Below are 25,958 nucleotides of genomic sequence, written 5' to 3'. Positions count from 1 at the left end.
AAAAAGCCCAAACTTTTCCAAATCATGGTAAAATAAAAAGACATGTTTGTTATATTTTCATAAAGAGCTCTTCAATGGAAGGAGATAAATATGGTCTAAATATGACCACAACCATCCAGCCTTCTTAAATTTCTGCTTACCTTCCTGAGAGCCTGGGCAATCCTGGTGCCGATCACCTCCACTGGCTGTTTGTCTCCTCCCCCACCCAGCTTCTGCAGCACCTCCTTCAGAACGGTCTCAGGGTGGTAGTGGAGGTGCTTTTTATTCCTGACCCCCGGCAGCATGTCAAGCTCTAGCGCACTGTGAAAGTCAGTAATACACACAGGCTCCTCAAGGTTCCTTTTGATCACCGTCTCAAAGTCAATGTGCTTCCTCAAGCTGGAGCAGAAGGGTAAAGAAAGAGTCATGTTAGGCCAAAAAATAAAATTTATTGGTTCTCAGGCACTGCTACAATAGGGAAAATGATATCTAATAGATTTCACGATAACAAGAACTTTATTTCTATTCTACTAACAGCTCCGACTATCAGCTGATTAGTTTATCTATAAAAAGAAGAAGTAGGTCATATTTACATGCGAGATGAATCTAATTGGTTGAAACGGCTGTTTCGCGTAACCCCAAAGGTTTTGTTAGTAATGGCTGCTTCAGAAATGCGTATCGAAAACGCTTCGTTGAAGTAAAATGATAGGACCAAATCTATTTCACCTTTTACCAAAGAAACAATAACATATTGCCAAGCAAACGTATGATCAGGCTGATGATAATCTATAATCTGTACTCATTCTGATTTATAATAAAAATGTTCTCCATCGATCGAAGTACATCGATCGCCAACAATCAATGGAATTGAATGCAGACGATATATTTTTCGATGAATGAAATACACACTTAAAATATTTATGATTTTTTTTAATTAATTTAGATTAGTGAATTCGATAACCTATCAATTTTTTTTTTTTTACTTGGACAAACAAGCAGTGAAAATGTGTTGGGGGAGGGTTTTGGAACAGCCAAGATTAGCTCTTTGAAAACGAGAGATGTTTGTGAAACAATTATGCCCCCCTCCCTTGGAAACATCCACAAGGAAAATGAATGTAAACTGCAAATAACTGGAATTTTCTATGTCCAAGAGCCATAACTCTGTAGAAAATTGCTCGATCGTACCTAATATCAAACCTGACCTAGATATTATGCTGATAAACCTGTATACCAAATTTCATTTTAATATGTTCATCCTCTGCGAAGAAACTGCAAATAACTGGAATTTTTCAACGTCCAAGGGTCATAACTCTGTTGTAAATTGCTCGATCGTACCCAATATCAAACTTGACCTAGATATTTTCATGATAAACCTGTATACCAAATTTCATTCCAATATGTTCATCCTCTGCCAAGAAAATGAGCGGAAACTGCAAATAACTGGAATTTTTCTACCTCCAAGGACTATAACTCTTTTGAAAATTGCTCGATCGTACCCAATATCAAACTTGATCTAGATATTATCATGATAAACCTGTATACCAAATTTCATTCCAATATGTTCATTCTCTGCCAAGAAAACAAGTGGAAACTGCAAATAACTGGAATTTTTCTATGTCCAAGGGCCATAACTCTGTTGAAAATTGCTTGATCGTACCCAATATCAAACTTGACCTAGATATTATCATGATAAATCTGTATACCAAATTTCATTCCAATACGCGAAGAAAATGAGCGGAAACTGCAAATAACAGGAATTTTTCTATGTCCAAGGGCCATAACTCTGTCGAAAATTGCTTGATTGTACCCAATATCGAACTTGACCTAGATATTATCATGATAAACCTGTTTACAAAATTTTATTCCAATATGTTCATCCTCTGCGAAGAAAATGAACGGAAACTGGTGGTGGACCGACCGACCGACAGACAGCAGCAAAGCAATATGCCCTCCCTTCTTCGAAGAGGGGCATAAAAACATTAAAAGAAATACACATCCCTCTAAAGGACACTTACCCATGTTATCAATTTTTTTTTTAAAAAGAGCAAGTTTTTAAGTTATTTAAACAATAAAATGCTTTCTTTGGCGATTCATTTGGGATATGAAGGTAGCAACATTGCAGAAAAAATAAATAACCTTCGTTAGCGTGTTATGTAATTTTTTTCTGCAGTGGTGCTACCTTCATAACCCGCAAGAATCACCAAAGAAAGCATTCTATTGTTAATATTAACTTCTTTCTTTTAACTAATTAATAAATTAATTACGAAAAGTAAGTAAAATTCACTAAATTACTGTTTACGTAAATAGGTACGTTAACCAAAAGAAACAGCCAAATCGTCTCCTAGGAGACTCTGAGTCTGACATCATCATGAATATTTTGTGCAGTCCGTGATATGTCTTAGGTCCCTGTAGGTTTTGACCGATTGATAAAGAGGGCATGTCAATTTCAGTCCTGTCAGCCTATCGTCAGTTTCAGCCGCTGTAGAATTCGACCAATCGATAAACGGGTCCCATAGAGTTCAGTCTGGTTGTTTCTATAGAGCTTTGAATTAAAGAGACAGTACAGCTGAAAACACGTGTGAATAACTTCAGATTTACCCACTGAATCATTATGAAATAAGAAATAGCCTTGATTGTAAGAACTGAAATTCACAAAAATCCCTTTCACATACCTAATTAACCTAATTATGAGTTTCCGGAAATTCAATGGTCATACAAACCGGAATAATCTTATATCGTTTATTTGTACCATGTGGACTTTGACTGACAGTAATTGACACATGCTGAAAACTACAAGATCTTCATCCGACTACGGTCATCATGGTATACAAGGTTAAAGGGACTCTCTAAACGGAACACATTGTCACTTACTTGATAATTTATAAATGGTTTACCAATTTCGGTTCATTTTAAAATGAATAGACATTAATATGTTAAATGACCCCTCAAGGGGCCTCATTTATACAAATGAATTTAGGTTGTAGCAACTCCTATGATAAAAACGCAAAATACATGCTTACAAAATAATAATTGTTTTTTTTTTAAAACTTTGAAATATTATTACCTGAGAGAAGTAGAAAAAACATATTTTTATCAACAAACATGTCCAGGAGAATCTTCACAAGCCCTGCATGTGTTTTGTTTACAGTACATAGCATGCGTAATAGTATAGAAGGCTGAACCCCGTAACACGTTGCAATGTAAATATGTGATAGGTTATACATAATTAATAATTTTAATGAAACAATTAGATTAATTTCATGGAGAGCTTTGTAATTTTCTGAAAGTTTATACATTCATGAGTAGTACAAAAATACAGAACCCGATCGTAAAATTTTTTCAAGTCGGTTTTTTGATAAGATGCGCCGTACTGTCTCTTTAACTATAAGTTTCCATCAGAATTAGAGGGAATAATACTTGGTAGATGTAAATATAAACTCATGATTGACTCGAGTTTGGCATGTGTTTAAGATCTGATAATTTATTGACAACGTTCGTGGTATATTGGAGAATAATGTCCGCGGCATCTCTTTGATCTCGACAATGACTGTAGTAGAATATTGAATAATACTAAATGTTTTACAAAAATTAGAAGCATTTATATAAGATAATATTTTCCTTCTTCCTAAAACTAGTAAAATAATCATTTTTAATTAATTTTCTTTTATACATGTATCACATTTACAAGACCATGTTTTGTTTCATCTGAATTTGATGAAATTCTTAAAAGTTTTACTTTTACACCAGTAAAACATTTTTGAAAATGATCTTGCAGTGCATGCATCTTTTTTCTCCAACTACTTACTCTATCCCTTTTGCCGACACACACAGGAAAGTGCTGGTGAACTCGGTGAAGTCCACTTTGGGCATGCTCTGACACTCCTCTACAGATGGCATGGCGATGTGGTAGCGCCGTCCTATGTGGTGGGTGGTATCTGTAAGAATCAAGCTCAGATGATTGTCAAACATGACCAAAGAACATTTTCTTTTGAAAATTACAATCTTCTCATTTTCAGAGACCACGACACCAAGATGCAAACACTGCGAGTTTGGGGTGTTTTTCTTAATAAGAAGCAGGACCACACAGTTTTTCTTCTATTACAAACATAAAGATAAAAGATTACAAAGTCTGGTTTCGAACAATAATGAAATGGCCCATACATAATCCATATTTTTGGCATTAGTTGTTCGATGCACAGTGATACATTCATACATTCATGGTCTGTTTGGTAGTGTACAATATGCTATCAAATTTTGTATATAATTAAGTGAACATTTTGATTTTGGAATCCACTGAACAGTGAAATTCCAAGAATAATGAATTAAAATTTTCAGACAGACCAAAAAAAAATACTTGAATATATGATGTATTTGCACTTTTACCAGGCAGCTCGCTGTCTGGCAGCTGTTCCACAAGTATGGTTTCCGCCTCTTTCCCGTCGGATACATCCGGTTCGTTCGGATTGGATTCCTCGCTGTCCCAGGCCAGGGTAAACTTTTCTATCTTCTCTACCACTGGTCCTTTTGGGGGTTTGACATCCAGGGTCTGGGAACAGCTACAACTCTGGGATTTACTGCCGCTACACTTGGTCTGCTGTTTGGGGTCATTTTGGGCATTTAGATGCTCCATCAGAATGAGCTCAACCTGCTCATAGTCTAGTTTGTTGGTGATAATGTTGTGCAACTATAATTGAAAAGAAAAGCAACATATACTGATGAATTTTGTTAAAGAATACAAAAAAGAAATGGTTATTTGCAACAAAATGAAGTTATTAGTCGGTCAAAAAGTAATTTTGCAGATTTTCTTTCAATGAGTAAATATTACATGTTATCACAGTATGTAGACTGAATTATCAATAAAATTACTGGTTTCTTCTTTAAAAAAAAAAAGCCCAAAAAACAACAACAACAAAAACAAAAATGGCAAAAACGGATAAGTTTAGAACCATGTACCGGTACTATACTCTCCAAAACACACAACATATACATACAACTTTACAGAAGGTCAGGAGGTCAAAGAATGACAGAACAACACAACAGCTACAGGAGCATAGCAACTTCCAATGAGACAACACAACCAATGACCACATCTCCAAAGTCAAATAGAAAATTACTTAAAAATATAGTTACATCAAAAATGAGTTGTCCAATAACAGAATTGAAGTCTTGATCATTTTTCAGCATTTCTGTTAAAATCTGATTATGTTAAACATATCTCCATTGAAAAGGGACAAAAGGGCACACTATAACCTTAAGATTTAATCAGACATGCAGAGAAAAAAGTTAAGTTTGATCCAAAAACACATGCCAAAAAAAAATATACATTCTTAGACTAGTCAAAAAATTATGGAAATGATTCACAACAACATATAAATGAAGGCATCCAATCAAAGCTAATTACTGACAACAGCAATAACAACAACTAGATTACCTCTGAGAGAGAATGTCACGGCCATATAGTGATGTTGTGACTCAAAGGTCCAACAACAAATCTCATATTTTTACTGATTACATTATCCAGTCAACTAATACATGACGAAATCCAAATGTTGAAATTTACTCTAGTATTAGTATGTTGAAATGATTTGTAGGTTTCTGTAAATGCATTTTACAGAGACAAACTGTGTTTTTGATGATTTTTAACTTAATGGAGAACATCAATGCGACATCTAGCAAAATTTTGATGAATTCTATTTGGCAAGAAACCTCCAGTTTTGAAGGTAATAGATTCATGCATGCATAGAACATTACAATTTTTACTTTACATTCATTTTACTATTCTTGTAAAACAAATAATACATAAATTGAGCAAATTTTAATTTGTTCAGATCAAGTTCCACTTGAAAACACCAATTATTTAGAGAAATGTTTGTGTCAAGGGTATATAAGTCTTCCCATTAAAAAACACATTGTCAACTTGATCGTCTGGATCACACAGAATGAGGTCACGTCTTGGAAACTGTTAACTTCCAGGCTTGTGTTTATAACTAAATCTAAAACGAGAATGTGTGGTAACTATGATTGCTCATAGTAATATAAAAATTTGTTTGATTTGAAATCTTAAATTAATTAGCATTAGATATTCTGCTTAATTTAAATCAAGTAAAACATTTTCAATTTTCAGACATTACCACTCTCATAGGAATCACTTGTCCAATGGTGCAGTATTTTTTCTTTGATGTTTCTTGGCTAACACATCACATATTACAGTGTTAATATGTTTGTTGTCACATTATGTGATATTAATTTGTGAATATCAAGCACTCTCTTACAACAATTCATTGGTCAACTTGAATCAAGGCACTGTCACTTAATTGTTTTTACACCTGGTCCCCCAAAAATAACAAGCTTTTAAGATATATCAGAAGTGTTGTCCATTTATAAACAACACTGTCCAAATTTTAGGATATCTTTCATCTTTCTCTCTCGAAACAATCGATAATACCGGTAAAAAATCAATGTGATGACATAATCCCATTGTAATGCATGCACAAATTAACTCTGAAAAGACTGCCTCTTATCCACATTATACATTAGATATATAATACAACAAAATCCAATGAATGTACACAGCTGAAAGACTTGTCCATCCCCTTCTCCACCAAAGCCATCATTCAGACAATCCTTACAGAGGCCATTTAGTACATTTTTACTTAAAGTACAACAAACATGTATTTGTTATGCTTCATAACCATGCCTGGTTTACAAGACAGAAAGATAGTTATCAGCCCTTCCATTTTTTATTTAACCAACACTTTCTCCTATTAAAAACCTAATGTATGAACTACAACAATTACTTAATACTTACATGACTACATGTACAAGAAATAAAAAACAGGATCCTCCCAATGCTATTAACAATCTACAGAGTTTACAGACAAACCCGATGGCCTAATGGAAAGAAGCAGGCACTCACGTAATTTTTATATTCCGGTCTGCTGCATCCAGGGGACTTTGTGCCATCATTAAAAATGACACATTCATGCAGCTCTACATACAATTCTTCTATGGACTGAGAGAAAATTAACTTCTGGTGGAGAATTCCATTCTCAACTTCCAGTTTAATGTGATACCTTTGTCCTCCATGCTGCAAAAGAAATCAGAATCAAACCATAAACGAGTACAATTGACTATTGTAAACCTTTCAACAAAATACATCCTGATAAAATAAATATGTTAGGATATGTACAATAGAATTTTTTAAAGAAATCATTTCAAATAATACTACATGAACTTTATACATCAGGCTTCTTTCCCAACATGATTGCAAGTCCACCTCCATGTGATGTTTTGTGTTCAGTGTGTATACATAGGTGTCAGTCAGCTGATTGTTGCCCTGCAGAGGCATGGCTAGCATGTGCAGACAGTTTTTTTTCAATATTTAACACCAAATTTGGGGGGGGGGGGCTTATTTATTTTCTTATGCATCTACATATGTATTTATTTATGTATCATACACAAGACTTTATGGTAGATTAAATCATATTTCTATATCAAAATAATGTGAACTCTTTTTTATCCCTGTGGATTATGACTTCCATAAATAACTAGTCTGCATGCATATTGATTGGTGGCAATCAAAATCACAATGGAGTCCAAATCAACCCCCTCCTCCATTTCAGCATTAAGATTTCAAGCAATGGTTTGAATTAGAGTACAAGAACCTTACTTTTAATATAACTTCAATATGATTGCATTTATATTTATTAATAATCTATAAAAAAAAATATCTATATATATCCAGAAAATATTTTTTACATCTCTACATTAAATGTCAAACCCCGTTGTTTGTTTCAATTTCAATTAATGAAAAAACTTGCTTAAAGCATTTTAAACAGACTTAATTATTAAGTGATCTAGAAAACAAACCAAAAATGGCATTGATTGCATCAAGAAAGCTCATAGATGAAAAATAACCAAATAACCAGCAATATGCAGATGGAAACGTGTAATACATAATCACTCAGCTGAGCTAATTAAAACCTACCTGAACTTTGAGATGACCTACTTATACTTTGAGATGACCTACTTATACTTTGAGATGACCTACTTATACTTTGAGATGACCTACTTATACTTTGAGATGACCTACCTGTACTTTGAGATGACCTACCTGTACTTTGAGATGATTACACTCCTCCCCTTCACAGAGAGACTTTGATAAATAATGTTCACTGACTTCATCTAGCCGCAAAGGAAACTCTCCCCCTACTGAAATTAAAATAACAATAACAATAAAAATTTTCATCTGCAGCCAAGAGAATTTTCCTTTAAAATCAATTAATGGACAAATAAATTTCAGTACACACAGTTTCAGAGAGTAAAACACCACATCAGTGTATCCTAAAGATTAAGTGCAATCTAGGAGTTCAATTGTTTGCATTTAAACAAAAACTTGAGAAAGACATCTTACATTGTGGCTCTTCTCCACTGTTCGGAAATGGCTGGCTTGGTCCTTTCTGAGAGCAGCCCCCTATAATGTAAACAATATAATATCAAAATTCTGCAATGTCAATGCAGCCTGATCAGTCTTGACTGTACAGTAAAGCTGTCTTGTTTACTTTCTTGCCTTCTGGTCTAATAACTACTCAGGAATTACGGTAATACATAGAAAATTGCAGGAACATAATTATATAAACCTCAATCTAATTGGTCAATAATATCTCATGGTATATATATATGGGTTAGTTTAGACTTCTCAATTAATTTAACAGCGATGTGTAGAAAGTCATTTGACTAATGTCTGTATTTAATGCGATATGATGTCATAATCAACCATGACATCACCATCTGCATTCCTTTTTATAGTTCTCAACTTATAAATGAATTTTATTGAACTTTATAAAACTGTTTGTTTCCTTTACAGAGACGCTGTTGGAAATACTAGTGATACTTAATTCAATATTATCAATTTTGAGTATCCAATATGCAGCAGTTTTAAAGCTTCATATTAGGTAAATAACTATTTATAAACTATTAATGGTTTAGAGACTTTCCCCTGCTACGTTTAAACTAATGAATGGAGTTGTTAATGCATGTATGAAACAGCTTGGAGCAAGTGAAAGATTAATACAATCTTAGACAGTGTGAAATTGGGAGAGAAAATAAGTACAATGTGAATCATGCTGGGGAAACCTACCAATTGACCCAATTTTGTGTAAACTTAGCTTAAAAAGTAAAAATGTCAATGAAGAGGCCAAATATTTTGACAATATTTTTAATAAATGGAATAATTATATGAACCCTCAAAGAGAACTGCAAAATACACTACTTATCGAAGGATTTTTCACAAAATTATTTTTGTTTTAGTGTATTTAATCACTTACACCGGTGCAATTTATATGGATCATATGCCGTCTTAGGATACGCATGTCACATGATTAAAAGAACACATGACGTCACAAAAATGCATCAAATAAAGTGTTGGATATTGCTTCTTATTTTTGTCATTAAGATTTTAAAAAATTCGCCCAGTTAAAGTATTTTTTCAATACCTGGTAATTAGATCAGTATCACTTTTTCGATATTAATTTAGCTTCTGACAGCCTTAACATAGCTGCGAAATTGATCAAAGTGGCTGAGTAAACGATACTTGCTGAACTCACCAATATAAAATCATAATATTTACTTTTATTTATGTTTTCTCTAATGTACAGAAGTTCTGTCATATTAATCAAATATATATATAACTACTGACATGAAAAAAAAGTTTTACCTGCTAAAGGCCCATCTTGTCCTGTGCAGCTGTCAAACTTGATGGGGGTGACAGTGCAGGTCTGGGTACAGTGGCCATTACACTCACCCGACTTGGTCCGACTACGGGTCTCTATCACACACTTCTCCTCCCCATTCTCCTACAACATACAGGTGTCCGCTCAAGACCAATTCAATGATTTTACATGTACATGTAAATAACTTTTAATTTTAAATTTAAAAAATTCATTTCAAGAATATATTTTAACATTTTGATCACAAAACTATAAAGCTCCTGAGAACAATCTCTATCAAAAGGTATCAAATACAGCCCCCTCCCTGTTCTAATACACATCCCAATCCACATATTCCCGAATTTTCTAGATATTAAAGTACAGTAAGGATCTTTGTACTAAAAGAATACACCACATGAGGTAACCACAGCAACACTACTTTGATCTACCTACAAATATTGCTCCCAGAGGCACACCTACATTTTTACAGATGACTCTGCTCTCTGTCTCCTGGTTACCGGTAGCCCCGCCCCCTTTATTCCGTGACGGACAGCCCTGGTTCTTGGACTGCTTGGCTGCAACAGCACTCTGGGCGGCATGATGAAACTTAAGGTAACATCTGATGGCCCGGAGATTGTTGAATGTGTCCTGACTTTCGGGTAAAATATCCAGGGACTTTTCATAATGTTTGACAGCTCCTGTGTAGTTCTTTGTTGCCCACAGGAGGTTTGCATAGAAATAATGAGACTCCGGCTGAAATTGGAAATTATCTCGCCAACATGTATCACCAAATGAATTTGAGTCTGTTTCTGACTTGCTAAATATACAGTGGGGCATAAGATATTTGGATTTAAAATATCTAGATGCTTTAGTTTATGACAATTCTTTTTTTGGGGGGGGGGGGGGGGGGGTTGTCAAAGCTAACATGCAGAATGATTCAAGGATTGCATTGGCCAAAGCACTTGCTATAAGCTATCTTAAAGCTAATGCATGTTGGCCTGAGAACCTTATTTTCAATTATAAAATAAACAGAAAGTTAAAAAATTCACTGGGTATAAACTTGGTTGGTCATGTAATCAAATTCTGTGAAGTCTGAAGGGCTTCTAGTAAGAAGATTTGATCATGTACCAACCAAGTTTATATCCCTGGGAACTTTTATACATTGCTGTCTATTTATGTTTGAAAAAGGCAAACTGTTCAAAATTATTAAAACAACCGTGTTTATCATGTTTGCAACTATGCAACAATAAGCACTTGCAGTAACCATTGTGACATCATTAAAAAGTTAACACAGAATTAAATGTTTTCACTATTCTATAATTTGATAAAAGGAAGCATATTTGCAAATGTAAATATTTTTGTGTGGCTCCTAAAAAAAGGATAGCATGATAAAAATGTTATCCACAAAGAACATTGAAGTTCCATTAGATTTCTGTACCTCCAAATCATTGACCGCTAGGGCGTCCCTCATCACCGTCACTGCATCCTCAAACCTCCCCCAGCGGTACAGAATGTTGGCCAGGTTCACTAGCGGTACGTCCTTGTACTCCTCTGGGACTAGGTACAGTGAGCGCCGGATACACTCGACCCCCTGGTAGTTGTTACCGATGATCCTCCAGTACAGGCCAGCCAAGTTATACAGCACCCAACCAGGACCTATTTTCTGTGCATAGTGAAAGCAATACATTTATATCCTAAGAATCATACTGAAAAACAATTCTGTAATTGCCTCTGTTGCAAATCAAACAAGATGCCCGAGGCCCAGTTCCTCAATTGGAGCCTGTTTCACTAGAAGTTGTATGCCTGCTCGAACTCCTACTTGGCATAAACTAAACTGGGCCAATATTTAGGATTAAGGCAAATGGTACCTTTTATTGATTTCCCTTGACTTAATATTTTTTGTGGGTTTTGCTTTTGTTTTTGTTTTTTTATTGGTGCCCATTTTTTTTTAATTCATATTTTATGATACAAACATATTAATAAGCAATCGTCTTCTGCATACATTACAAATTTTCAAGGATACAAAGTGTTTAACAGTGCAATGAAACAATTGCTTCAACATTTCAACATTGCATATATAATGAACATTTACTAAGAAAAAAACAAATTACATATTTGAACACATTTTTTATTTTGAGAGAGAGAGAGAGAGAGAGAGAGAGAGAGGGAGAGAGAGAGTGTTAATCAAAGGGGTCCAAATATCCCAGTCTGTATTGAACCTATCCATCTCACTTATTTCCTTTGCACAGAATTGCAATTCTTTATATAACTGTTTTAAATCATTTATAAGGGTTTACTGTTAATTGTTTTTTTCTGGCATCTACTTCTGTACATGTATCTTTTTATCATGATGAGTACAGTATTGAACACTTTTGATTTCACACCACATAAATCAACAAAAACAAAAGTTTTATTATCAAAGTTTATTCTAGTTTCTTTAGAGTTGCAAACTCTAACAAATTCCGCTAGTAAATGTTGTAGCTTTGGACATTCCCATAATCAGTGATATATTGTTTCCTCAGCATCTTCACAAAAAGGTACATAGATTAGTATCCACTTTACCAATTTTATACATAAAACTGTTTGTAGTTAATATATAATGGTTTATTCTGTACTGCAACCATTGAAATTTAGAGTCTGAGGTAATAGTGAAAGGTAAATGAAAGATTGAAACCCATTGTTTTTCTGTAACCACAAAATGTTTACTCCGTTTTTCCTTTCCCTCTGGTGTTACATTTGTCTGATTTAATATATCATACATTGGTTTTGAACATTTTTTTTGTTAATACAAAGGTTTTAATATTAAAGGTAATGGTATAAAAGGTTTGAAGACTTCATTTCTAATGAAGTTGTATCTTTTTTTTAAATCCGGTAGTACAGCTTGTCTTACTCCCATATATGTTAAATAATTCATTTGAATAATAAATTTTCTTTTTAACATTTCAAAATCTAAAAAGTGTTCATTTTCATCAAACAAGTCATTACACATCTTACTCCTTTGACATACCAAGATTTATTTAAAAAAAAGACTGATTTTCCTTGACTAAATCTGAATTTTGAATAAATTTAAAGTTTTGTCAAGTTACATCTTCTAGTGTAAAGATGTATAAATTGGCACCTGTTCAACTTTGATTCAGTAACAGAGTAGCTTTACAAAATTTAAAAAAAAATATATATATTTTGTAACTGTGGCTCAGGTGAGGTGGAACGATAACAAATGGATGGAGAGACAAACGCCTGACAAAATGTGATCAGAAAAACTCACTAGAGCTTTAGCTTAATTGGGCTCAAAATGAGCTAGTCAGCTAGAGGTACATTTTTGTAGTTTGTAGAACAGTCTTCTTTTTATATCACTTGTTGACAGATTACCTGTTTTAAAGCCGTTAAAAGTCTTTGTCCTATCTCTTCTATAGCAATCCCATCATTAACATGTGAAAGTAAAATCTGAAAATCAAATAATTATACTGATAACTAAAATAAACTTTGCATTAATATAATGTAAACAATATCTATTGGAATGGAGTAACTAAAAAGTGTTATCTATGAACATGAGCATTCAACTGAAGGCAGGACTCTATATTCAATAATTTCATTATACAGCATTACATGTATATAGGTCAGGTTATCTCTAACACATAGCTGATATCCCAATAACAATAGCTGTACATGTAACAATCATGTTGTTGCCTTAAAAATAAATACGTCTGACAATCTGGCAATAAATTTGAAGACAAGAAAAGCTTTGATATTTTGTTGTACTACAGCACTAGAGCACTAAAGTGCAAGGCAGGTGAAGTTCAGTGTGTGTTCAGCTGGATATATACCGTATTTTCCCAACGATAAGTCGGTATTTTTTTTCTATGAAGCAGAGCACTCGACTTATCGTCCTGATCGACTTGTCTAAGGCTTGAGGTCAGTAAATTGTGGGAAATTTTTTTTTAAAATCTTGGTTTTAATCATCTTGAGCTGGCTGTGTTATTGAAAATTACGTTGTTGAATTCAATGTTCATCTTTAATTATTATCATTTTCACTCATCTGTTAACACTAGAATACATATTAATAACAGTTATTGAACAATGGTGTATTTTTTTAATCAATTAAAAGTTTTACCGTTCCATTTTTATAAACACATTGTCACATGATTCCATATATCACTATAGTGGGAAGATAATATTGTGCAGTAAAATTGAAACCAGACTTGGATGGAAAAAAATATTGCAGTAGGTCCGGGGAATGTTTTGAAGTTTTATTATTTTATTAGTAAAGAGTTGTTAGTGGAAAGTATAAATAAAAAATATTTTATGGTCAAAATCAATCTTAAAATACGTAATCGGCAATTATCAACTCTATTGTTTATACGGTAGACTGATCCCGGTTGTGTTAATAATCTTGCTAAGGCTGAAATCTATAAGGCAATTTCACTCACTGTGTACATAAAGAGTACCGTTATAAGAGTGATTATAGTTCATTAATTAATTATTGTCCAATTCTTTGATTATTGTTAAATAAAAAATTTAGGAAACGTATGTATGTCGTATATCGTCATTATCAAGTTGTACAAAGGATCGATCTATTCTAACAGTGTCTCTTTAAAATAATAGCGTGTAACTGTATTACTGGATACAAAGTAAACAAGTTTCATCAAATCATAGTAATTGCTAAGCTTTCTGCACTTGAGATCCCCCTTTGAAGTCCGACACGAGACAGGTGCATGCCTCTGACACCGGAAATTGTTAAACAAACATTGACCACGCGCCGAGTCAACAGGTGGCTGGTTACGTAATGGCGAATACACTGGCGATGGTCAGAGTGGGTGATTATTTTAATGCATATAGGAACAAAATATTTCTGTCAAAGTAAGTTTAATTTTGCATAACATGCGATATCGGGAATTGTTTACAATGCAAGCGACTTTGTAGATGTTGTCGGTATTTGAAAATATGATGCATAAGTATAAAGAGTAATTGTTTAAATGTTAATCATTAATAATAATTGGTAGCAATATCGGGGACATCGTGGCATCATACACTGATAATGTTACTGCAGTTTTATACACCATTTTGAAGCGATAAGTTCGTCTGAATCGACGTATCGTAGGATTTTGTTAAAATTTTGGCTAAAAATGAGCAATTCGACGAGTCGTCGGGAAAATACAGTACTGTGTATTAAATTACAGATATGATTGGGGAACTATAAATGGGAGTCTTACAGGAAGCATGGATGGGTCATTCAACTTTAATGGTATCCTGGTCCTCTCCTCATAGGTGACAGACTTGATGTGGTCATAGGTTTTCTTTTGACCCTCAGGGACCTCCATCAGGGGGACACAAACTGGAGGGTACCAGGGCAAGGGGTGCTCATCCTCTTGTTGCAAGTTCTGAGCCTCTGTCAGCAATGCTTTCACCCTGATGATTGTAAAGGGAAATGAATAAAAACATTTTCAAAATTTTAATGTAAGAGAATTCATCTTTTGCTATTAATGTAAACTACTCACTCGAAGCCCTTGTTTTCTGGACTGAGATATATAGTGGAGAGGTTGCGGGGGTCAGGGACCTTTTGGACATAGGTATCGCATTCATCTTTGGCGGGCCAATCACTGTCCGGGTTGTTGTACTGCAAAACATGACAGGATGAAATCAATTCATCAGCAAGTCACATCAGTTATAAGCAAGTGTTATTTCTTTTAAGGACACTATTCATTGGCCATATATAATCATACTACACTAGCAGCACTGACTATAATTTCATAGAGAATACATAAAATTCATCCCCTACGACTGCTCTCATTATTAATATTATAATAATAAATACAGAAAGATTGATAAACACAGATGGTAATTAAGAGGAAAAACAAAGGAAGTACATAAAACAAAAATACTCTAGCCTGAAGACTTTAAATTCCTTAACTGTTTTTAAAATACAAACAGAACCCACTTTTGGAGCTTCCAGTTTCTTTTCATTTGTATAGAGAGGAGCTCTGACTGGCTTTGAGTAGTCAATGATGGGCGATTCATCTACATCTTCTTCTTCTCTTTTCTGTTGAAAGAAAAAGGAGAAAACTGCAGATTTTTTTGACAGCACAAAAAAAAAAAAATAGCAACACCTGCCATGCAGAAAATAAACCATACTTGTAAAGACTCTTAATCTCAAGATCACCTACATTGATATCTATGAGGTCACCATGCTCAAAGTCTCCAAACATGGTAAAGTCCATTTCATCTTCCATGGATTTTTTACCCCAGGTACACATTAACACTTGTCGACCATCTCTGTCCACCATTTGACAAAACTCACCTAACAAGAATAATCACACTCAAATTATCAAACCACAAAATGCACGAACAAATTTTTTTTCCCTTCTTGTAATATATAGGTATATATACCTAGGTAACAACTTTTAAAAAAACCCCATTGTGTATGAATATATTTCAACATATTGTTCATAAGGTATAACTCAAGCTGATATGTATGACCAATTTATTCAAACTTTCAATCATACTGATAATTCATTTTTTTAATAAGGACAGGCAAAACATTTTTTTTCTCTAACTGATATGTATGACCAATTATTAAAACTATCAATCATTCTGATAATTCATTTTTAAGGACAGACAAAATATTTTTTTCTGGCAATCTAAAAAGAAACGAACCTATTTCCACATTAGCCTGTTGCATTCGTAGACTCTCGTGAGCGACATGTTGGTTGATTTTAATGTTGGCTGGTACCTGCTCTGCAAGTAGCTTTTCGTTTTGCTGCTGCCAAAAGTCGTGCTTCCTCTGGTAATCTTTTAAATCATTCAAAGTTTTTTGGAGAGACCTGTATTGATGATAAAACATAAATATATTGTTCATTTTTTATCAATAAACTTCAAATCCATTAAAATTTGTAAATAAATAGTGTTTGCCATAGCTAGTTTATGAAATTTTTATATTATTGGTTTAAAAAAAAACAAGAGATGTTTGTAAAAAACTTATGCCCCCTCCCTTGGAAACATCCACGAAGAAAATTAACCGAAACTGCAAATTATTGGGAATTTTCTAAGTCAAAGGGACATAACTCTGTCGAAAATTGCTCAATTGTAACCAAAATCGTACTTGAACTAGATATAATCATGATAAATCTGTATACCAAATTTCATTTCAATATGTGCAACCTCTACAAAGAAAATGAACCGAAACTGCAAATAATTGGAAAAACTTTTAGTCCGAGGGGCATAACTCATAACGCATAATAAATTTCATTTCAATACCTGAAACCTCTGTGAAGAAAATTAATGGAAACTGCAAAAAAGTGGAATTTTCCTATATCCAATGGGCATAAGTCTGTCGAAAATTGTTCAATCGTACCCAATATTGAACTTGACCTAGATATTATTATAATACATCTGTATACCAAATTTCATCTCAATATATGCAACCTCTGCGAAGAACATTGGTGGACCAATAGACCGTCAGACATAGGGACAGCAGCAAAGCAATATGCCTTTCCTTCTTCGAAGGGGGGCATAAAAAAGAAGAACAATTTAAAATAAGGTCCCTCATCATTTTTATTCATAATATGAAAATGAAATTTTTTTAGAAACACCAGTCTGAGAACCAAATAATAGACCATTTATGGTCTAATAAATACAACTGATTCTCATGCTTCAAATAATCGATAATAAATAATTTCCTATTTGTCCTTCACTATACTCTACCTCTCAAGACTGACCATTTCCTCGAAAATTTTAATAATTTACCCTTAAAGCATCATACTTCATGGGAACCAACAATGATGGGTTTGGACCCTTACCTCTGAATCAAGTAGGGAAAATTTATTCTTAAAAAAAAGAGCTCTTCAAGAAAAATTAGGGCAATTAGCCCTTCCCCGATAAGTACGAATGCCACCCAAGTGATTCACTGAAAACACTGAGTAAATACTATACCTGTGTTGTGCTTCTAGTGCTGCCTCTAACTTGGCATGACACAACACTGCATACTTCCTCTCTGCAGCTGCTTTGAAATCTGGTTGAATCTTCAGGGTGTTCTCAAAACAGATCACTGATTTATTGTACTCTGCCATTACCTGCAGACAACGAAAATTTTATCTATATAAGCATCCAATCACTTAAAGCTTTATTCACACAACCAACCATATTGAGCTTTAGAAATGGTTACATTGACCTTGAAATTTTTTTAGCCTTTTGAAATTATTTTACAACATTTATTCCATAAGTTTTTCAAACCTTTATCACAGGATATAGATATTCTTTCATACATACACATGTAAATCAACATAATGATTATTTTTGTGCAGTTTGAGATAATGCCACATTGACTGAGACCAATTGTTTATCATCAATAAAATCATCATTAACAAGCAAGAAATTTAATGAAAATTATATGTGCAAGTGTAACTTTTATCTTAAGTTACCACAGGTATATGCATGCCATATTCATTCTTGTAGCTATGTTAATGATGACTTGATTCCATCAGTCAATAATCTTTTTGATCACTCTTATTATCATTTTTCAATCACAGCTGTGTGTCAATCTGCATATAAATTACATTCTTTCAAAGCATATCCCTTCAAATTAGAAAATGTTGCACATACTTTGTACTTACAGCATAAATATTTCCCAGAGTGAAGTGATTGACATTCAGTTCTTTGGATACGTCCAATGCAGCATGAACTACAATGGCTGCTTCATTAGAGTATCTGGCCCGGTGAAGAACATTAGCCAAGCTTATCAATGCTACATCCTTATGCATCCTGAAAGATATTTCCAACAATATAACATAAATTGTCCCCATTTAATGTTAATTCTTAAAACAAGTTCATGCATATATAATTCTTGTTGTATTTAACGATCTCCGATTCTCAGCAGTGTTTAAAAACTCTAGATTATCCAGAATTTTGTTAGCATAAATCTGCCTTTTATACAGACAATATTAATAAGTCTTCTAGTGTTAAAACTACAAAAAGTTTTTCAACAACCTAGTTGGTTTAGTGGTTGCCCAGAGACCTACTACACAGAGGTAAAATGGTTCGAGCTACCAATGCACCATTTTGTATTTTTTTCTTATTTGATCTCAATACTTAACGTATATTTATTCCATTATATCAATTGTGGCCAAAATTGCAATTACTTCGTAAAATGCATGGATACCATCAGTAAATTTCTTTTTATTTCTTTTCATAAAGTTTGAAGGATAAATAGCAAACATTTGATGAATATGAAAAAAAAAATTTTGAGGCTGAGGATCAGAGCACCTTAACATGACCTTATTACAAACACATATTTAAGTGAATCTTTTATTCATGATCTAAAAACCCCACAAATTGAATAAACATTGAAAAACTTCAGTTTGTGTTTTGTTCTATTTGACATAACTAAATTCAAGTTTTAGTGGCTGGCTACCTTGGTGAATAGTGTAGGGCTCTTCGAAGGCATTCTATTGTGAGGTAAGGGTCCCCTTTGATCCGCCAAAAGAAGGCAGCCATATTGTACAGCACCCATGAAGTTGTATTCTACAAAAAAAATTTTGCACAATTCTAACAGCATTGTCATTTTTTAAAGTCAAACATTATGATCATTGCTTTCTACCTAAATGTCCCTGTATAATTTATTACCTTTGCTAGATTAAGTTTTCTGATCAACAAATTTTAATAGCATACCAGGCCTGTAACTTGATTTCACAAGCTTCAAACTAACAACCTATATTTTTGGCATACTCATATACATGTACTAACATACTGATACAACCTTTCGCTCCGTGGTGGTACAAGTACCGGGAACTTTCACTCAAATAAAACATAACAAGTTTTGGTGATCATTGCACTAAGAACCTTACTCTGTGTCAAGCTTCCATGATCCTTTTTTTAAAAGAAACGAGACAGCTCTTTTTGTTCAGTTGATAACTTACTGCTTGTAAGGCCTCCTGCACACGATGACCGTATTCATCTACAGAGTCATGGTATGTTATAGCATTTTTGAGTCCTAGCTCTGGGGTGCCAGTTAAACTCAATCGGTCTTTCATGCCCTGCAATAACAGAAATTCATTACGATTGCCATTTTCGTGCTTTGTAAAATTTACAGCTCATATTCATGAATATCGAATGGTAAAAGAGTTACAAAGAATCTCTACTTTTATATATTGGTTACAAATTATCGTCCGTTCAAAAACTGTAAAGTAAAATCTACAAATGATAACATCCAGTACTGATCCGTACCTCTAAATGTTCAAAGGCATCCATACTGAACGGCAGATCTCCTATAAGTTCACAATTTGGGGGCTTCAAGGGGGATTCCAATTTTTTTTTCATATCAATGTGGTCTTCAGGGCTTGAAAAAATCATCAAAAACATATACATGTGCTGTACAGTGTATGTACAAGTGGTATGAAAACATGTAATTCTGATGTCAAAAATTAAAACTATAATCAAATGTCTGAATGGCCACAAAGGCAATGAGCTGACAATTTTACTTATTTGGGTTTGTTACTAACTGACTACAGAAATATGTCGGGTTTATCAATCTCATAGACGGCAAGGCAAACTTATTTCTTTCAAGCATATAGATGGCGATGCAGAAGAAAAATCTGGACAATCCCTAAAAGACTACAAGTCTGAATTTTTTGTGGCCAAATAAAGTCATACCATGATTATTGTAACTTGCCATGGGGCTTTGGACGATTTTCAGAGTATTTAATTTATAACATCTAGACAAGTTAAGTGGAGTAGTTTACTCAGTTGTAAGCTTGTAAAATTTCCCAATGCATTAATATTTACCACTTTTAAATGAGTGAATCTCATACTTATATATAATATCCAACATTTTGTTTCCTTACCGAATACCCTTGTTTTCTAGAGGTAACACAGTGCTAATGTACAAATCAAACTCGGGCAGAGGCTTAACCGCCATTAAACAGTCAGGGTCGGTCTTGTAAAATCTTTGCTCCAAACCTGCAAATCAAACAGAGCATTAGTGTTTCATAATGCTGTTTACCCGTACATTTACATACTCTCCCTTACTTTGTTTAACCAAATATAAAATACCCTAGCACTTATAACCCCAGAAACATTCAAATATTTCATGCTGTTCATTAGATCAATATAAATTTTGTATTTCAGATGCTAGTGGCTGATGATGATCATTGAAGACTTTCTTATTCATTGTTACCAATTTGCCTATACTAAGCTTTGGTAGAAATTAAACACTGGAAAAATTGCCTATACTTTACATTCTTGTACATTATATTTTTCGGGATAATATGTTACTATATATTTACAATCCACAAAGTATGATTCTTTCTATTTCTTACAAAAATTGACTGCAATTCATATCTTTGTAGAAATGACACAACTGAAATCTACACTCCCATTTATGTATAAAACAAAACCTTCAGCAACCTAAGAAAAATCACAGAATGCACTAAATACTCATGATGATGTCAGACTCAAATTCCCATCGAAGACGATCTGGCTGTTTCTTTTAGCTAATGCACTGATGAACATTAACACTAATTTAGTTAATCTTACTTACTTTTTACAATCAATTTATCAATTTGTTAAAAGAAATTTGTAAATATAAATGTGGGTTATGTATTTTTTCTGCAATGTTGCCACCTTCATATCCCAAATGAATCACCAAAGAAAGCAAAAATGTACAACAAAGCACAGTAAATGGTCAAGATTAATGCATAAAGCGAAGCGTGGTCTAAATTAGAACCTTATATCTCTTGTTTTTACTTATTGATATGCATCATCAAATTTATAATATAAACAATGTATACAAGCCAAAAATTAATCTCTCTACAACATTTGATCAAATTCTTTTTTACTGCACTAAAATGGGGGATATATATATTGCCTTGTATGCCACTGTCCTTCCAATACACCAATTAAAAATTCTTGAGTTTGTGAGGCATGAAACAAGGACCGTGCTATGAAGACATGCCATTTTTCAAAGATACTGTAGAAGCACATATTTTTGGGGGGTGAAAATTTCGTTGTTCTTAAACAAAATATACAATTTTGTTGGCATTTAATTTCATCACACCGTAATCCCTAAAATTTATCATGGATCAACTTTGTATTCATTAATACCTGGGTTAAAAATTCGTCATGGATTTCATTTTGTTGATTTATACTGCCCAAAAATATAACAAAATAAAATCCTCAACGAATATTTCTGCTTCTTCAGTACATGCATATTAAGTGTAACAGGTGGTGAAAATTCAAGTCTCACCTGGGACTCGAACCCAGGGCCTCTGGCGTACCGTGCCAGCACTCTAACCACTGAGCTATTGAGACTCGATATATTGACTGACAGTCCCACACCTGTTAAACCAGTGACATACTCCCCCTCTTGGTAGCAACTCGCCTCCAATTTATGAGTAGAATTCTAGAAAATGTTGTGAAACAAGTTCCTAGGGAGTGACCTTGGGATTTGTACGTTGGGCGCCAAATGTAACAGATGGTGAAAAGTCAAGTCTCACCCGGGCCTCGAACCCAGGGCCTCTGGCGTACCATGCCAGCACTCTAACCACTGAGCTATTGAGGGGTTTTTACCCAAAACTTTCTTAGTTTGCAGGTGTATGATAATATGATTAAGAAATAACAATGGAGAAGAATCACCTGTATTAAGTAACATGAATTTTATAAATACCAGTATCTCGGTCTTCATTTTTATCAATTTCATCTTTTCTGGAAAGAAGTTCATCCTTCAGCTTCTCCAGCATTCCTGACCGCTCCTCCTGCCTCATAAATGCCACTAAGTCATAGGGCCGTTTCATATTAAAGACTGTGTCCAACTTAAAAACAGAAAAGATAACTGGTATTTACTCAAAGTATATAAACAGGAAAACTGTAAAGGGGAAGTTTCGAAAAAGAAACCATCATTGCCATCATATACATCATCATCATCATCAAACTATGCCTAATCCTATACCCACTATCCCTTTACCCATGAGATAGAAACACATTCACTGACTCCACATATACCAACACAAAATCACCAACACAATAATCAGTAACTACCAGTAGTTATTAGGAGATTAGAGATAACACAAGTACAAAGAAAACACTGCCAATTGTGGTTATGGTACTAAGACGTTTTGTATATTGCAAAAATATATTCTATACAAACAAAATATAACTGTATAGGTCGGGGTCTTTGCTTTATAATATATGCATGTTCAATGAATGTGTCACTTATTTCTATTGAAATTTACATGAACAAAAACCTATGCATAAAAGTCAATCATTTTATTCTCTCAGTCTTTTAATGCTCATATATCTGCTTGTCCTGATTAACCTAGGCTATTTAATTGTTACCCATAAATAAAATAGTGCTAGCTAAAACAACAATGCAGGGACATTTGAAACTTGTATAATTTATGTGTGGTGCTCTTTATAATGCCTGTAAAAAAAGATAATTCTGGTCAAAATGTATACAAGTTTTAATTATTATAGAAGAAAAAACACACTATACTTCTATAATAAATACAGCAAACTTTAATGTATAATGATTATTTCAAAGAGCTCTGTATATATATATATAATTTAACATTTCCAACATATTAAATATGAAATAATAGCCCTTGTATGAACGGAACTGTAGCTCCTCCATCAACCCGAATTTCCCGTGGAGCTACAGTTCTGCAGCTACTGCGATACGTCCCTGTTTTTACACGTTATAGCAAAAACTAGCAAAATTATTTTTATAAACACACGAAAACCAAATAACCTTTAAGTTTCACAAATTAATCTAAAATCACATGACTACAGCATATTGAGATAATGATCGATCTTTGCTCCCTCATGTTTTGCTGTCAACCAGCATCGGTGTCATATCCCATATATGACAATCAAATGTCCATTAACGTAGTTGAATAGTCTAGATTAAGATGTACAGTGTGTACCTGAGCTTGAATTCGTCCATCCTCGGTGACTACCCAGTGCGATGACCCTCCTGATGGGGATATGTGGTGTAAAATTAGCTGGAGGATGTACACAACCACCAGCATGGACGCCATATTGTTTTCTCATGAATATTCATAAACCCTACTTCCGTTTCTCTACACGTGGCAATGTTTATCGATCATGGCCTTTGTATTTTTACTATATTTTTTGTTTTGCCATGGTGATTCTGTTATGATATTTCTTGTGAGAAGTGTTCGTGAAGTAAGCCTTTGGTAATCACTTAAGTCTACTAAAGCAACAGGCATATTTTATATACATGCATGTATTGTACAAGTTAACGTTATATATATAGCTCCAAATATGCAAGTCAACGGATCGGTGTTACATATATAAAATGTTTGCAAGTTTAACGTCACTAAGCGATATTTCGCGGTAAATGAAAAAGTGTACACTCGTGGAATTTTGTGATTAGTTTGCCCCCCCCCCCCCTTCCACTCAACTTTTATGGCACGCCAAACTGACGGGAGTTGATTTTGTCGATAATCGTTTATGTTAAAATCAACTTATCTTGCATGGCAATTAGTTTCTAGTCTGTATTTGAATTACGCACTTTTTTATTATATGAAATTTTAGACTTTTCTGACAAGAATTTCGAGAAACCCCATATGAATCATGTACGTTGTGTAATATTTTAAGAAAGATTTAAAACCATGTATTAGTAATCGAAACAATTCTAAAAATCGTATGGATCCAAGCACTATTGATGTCGAACTCTAGTCTCGTTCAAGCAGACGCTCGGCTCCGTTAATACCCGACAAGCAAGAGAGCCTCTCTGCTTGTCGGAGACGAGCGTCTGGTTGAACGAAGTCTTTATTAAACTCTGGCGTAGGAACACATGAGCAACAAAAATATCTGAATTGTTCGTATTATATAAAATCTGACTATTTTCAAAGTGTTTGTAGGTAAGTTTCCTTGAAAAACAATGCTTCAGCATACATTACATCGAATTTTTCTATCATTTTCAAGAACTAAGTCTTGTCAGCGGTGATGATTTGTGCTTAGGTCCAAACACTGTTCACTTTCGGTTTGAAAAGAGTAACTGCATAGGAGAGTTGATTAAAATCAACTCCCAAAAATGAGCTAATCATAGTTTCACAGTCGATAAACTAGGTTTAACCAAAGACATAAATAACATATTATTTATGTCTCTGGTTTAACGGTTGTTAACTACATATGTAGTTTACGGACAGAAATATATATAGTTAAAGACGATAATCTATATTTTACACCTGTAAACCATATATAGTTAACCCGATCGTCTGTGTTTCAGAAGTGCTATAGGGCCATCCCCTTGGGTTAATTATCATTAATAAATGTTGAGTGAAAGATGTGGTATGAAAGGTACATGTATGGCACGCCAAATTCACGAAAATGAGATAATCATAGTTTCACAGTCGATAAACTATATATAGGGTTAACGGTTGTAAACTATAGTTTACCGACAGAAAACTATACTTATCGCCGTTAATCTATATCTCACATCTGTAAACCATAGTACGTTGTGTAAAACTATAATTAACACTGAAAACAACTATGTATTTGCGATTGCAAAACATGATTCATCAGTGATAGATATATTTTCGCAATTATGATTAACAACTCTAAAAACTATAGTTAATGAATGTAAATTATAGTTTACTGATGTGAATCTACATTGTAAATTTATCATCAAAATCTATCGTTAACGTTATTTGCAGACAGATAAACATTATCATTCGTTAACTATAGTTTACAATCGTTAAATATAGTTTTACATATGAAAACTATAGTTAACGAATCGTTAACTACAATTTGCGGTTCGTAAACTATAATTACCAGTCGATAAATGTGAAACGCGCAACACAACACAAAGCACACATATTGTTATGGCACGCCAAATTCACAAAAAATGAGCTAAACATGGTTTCACGGTGTGTTCCCGATTTGCACACATTTGATAATTGAGTATAGAACAATATATGGCACTCCAAATTCACAAAAATGAGCGAAACATAGTTTCACAGTCGATAAACTAGGTTTATCAGCTGTTAACTATAGTTTACGGATCCTAAACTATAGTTAACGATTCGTTAATTATAGTTTACATCTGTGAAACTATATTTCACGAATGTAAACTAATCATAGTTTGTCTATCTGTAAAAAAGCGTTAACAATTGATTTTGCTGATAAATATAGATTCACATTTGTTAATTATGATTTACTATTGTAAACTATAGTTAAGAGTTGTTAATTATAGTTTCACCAATCGTGAAACTACATTTATCAGACAAATTCACAAAAATGAGCTTAACATAGTTTCACAGT

At 33.8% G+C, this 25,958-nt stretch overlaps 1 protein-coding gene and 1 non-coding gene across 2 annotated transcripts in view; both read right to left on the bottom strand.

Moving 5' to 3' along the window:
• Positions 1-23,728, bottom strand: part of LOC128156723 (tetratricopeptide repeat protein 17-like) — a 31,915-nt gene extending 8,187 nt beyond the window's left edge. Inside the window, exons 1-23 of the mRNA XM_052818986.1 lie at positions 23,594-23,728; positions 22,339-22,483; positions 20,519-20,633; positions 19,902-20,013; positions 19,595-19,711; positions 19,090-19,199; positions 18,293-18,440; positions 17,613-17,752; positions 16,338-16,504; positions 15,848-15,981; positions 15,622-15,723; positions 15,182-15,300; positions 14,897-15,092; positions 13,056-13,130; positions 11,125-11,349; positions 10,167-10,439; positions 9,695-9,833; positions 8,393-8,452; positions 8,093-8,190; positions 6,896-7,066; positions 4,363-4,663; positions 3,785-3,914; positions 141-378 (exon numbers count right to left, since the gene is read on the bottom strand). Of these exons, the coding sequence (XP_052674946.1) occupies positions 141-378; positions 3,785-3,914; positions 4,363-4,663; positions 6,896-7,066; positions 8,093-8,190; positions 8,393-8,452; positions 9,695-9,833; positions 10,167-10,439; positions 11,125-11,349; positions 13,056-13,130; positions 14,897-15,092; positions 15,182-15,300; positions 15,622-15,723; positions 15,848-15,981; positions 16,338-16,504; positions 17,613-17,752; positions 18,293-18,440; positions 19,090-19,199; positions 19,595-19,711; positions 19,902-20,013; positions 20,519-20,633; positions 22,339-22,483; positions 23,594-23,707 (3,429 nt within the window). The 5' untranslated portion in view covers positions 23,708-23,728. The remainder of the gene's footprint in view (positions 1-140; positions 379-3,784; positions 3,915-4,362; positions 4,664-6,895; positions 7,067-8,092; positions 8,191-8,392; positions 8,453-9,694; positions 9,834-10,166; positions 10,440-11,124; positions 11,350-13,055; positions 13,131-14,896; positions 15,093-15,181; positions 15,301-15,621; positions 15,724-15,847; positions 15,982-16,337; positions 16,505-17,612; positions 17,753-18,292; positions 18,441-19,089; positions 19,200-19,594; positions 19,712-19,901; positions 20,014-20,518; positions 20,634-22,338; positions 22,484-23,593) is intronic.
• Trnat-ggu (transfer RNA threonine (anticodon GGU)) lies at positions 21,911-21,983 on the bottom strand. Its single transcript has one exon. It is a non-coding gene; the product is annotated as a tRNA-Thr (tRNA).
• Positions 23,729-25,958: the final 2,230 nt, after the last annotated feature.

Source organism: Crassostrea angulata, chromosome 1, assembly GCF_025612915.1.
Source record: "Crassostrea angulata isolate pt1a10 chromosome 1, ASM2561291v2, whole genome shotgun sequence".
NCBI lineage: Eukaryota > Metazoa > Mollusca > Bivalvia > Ostreida > Ostreidae > Magallana > Magallana angulata.
This window is presented reverse-complemented; position numbering and strand designations above follow the sequence as displayed.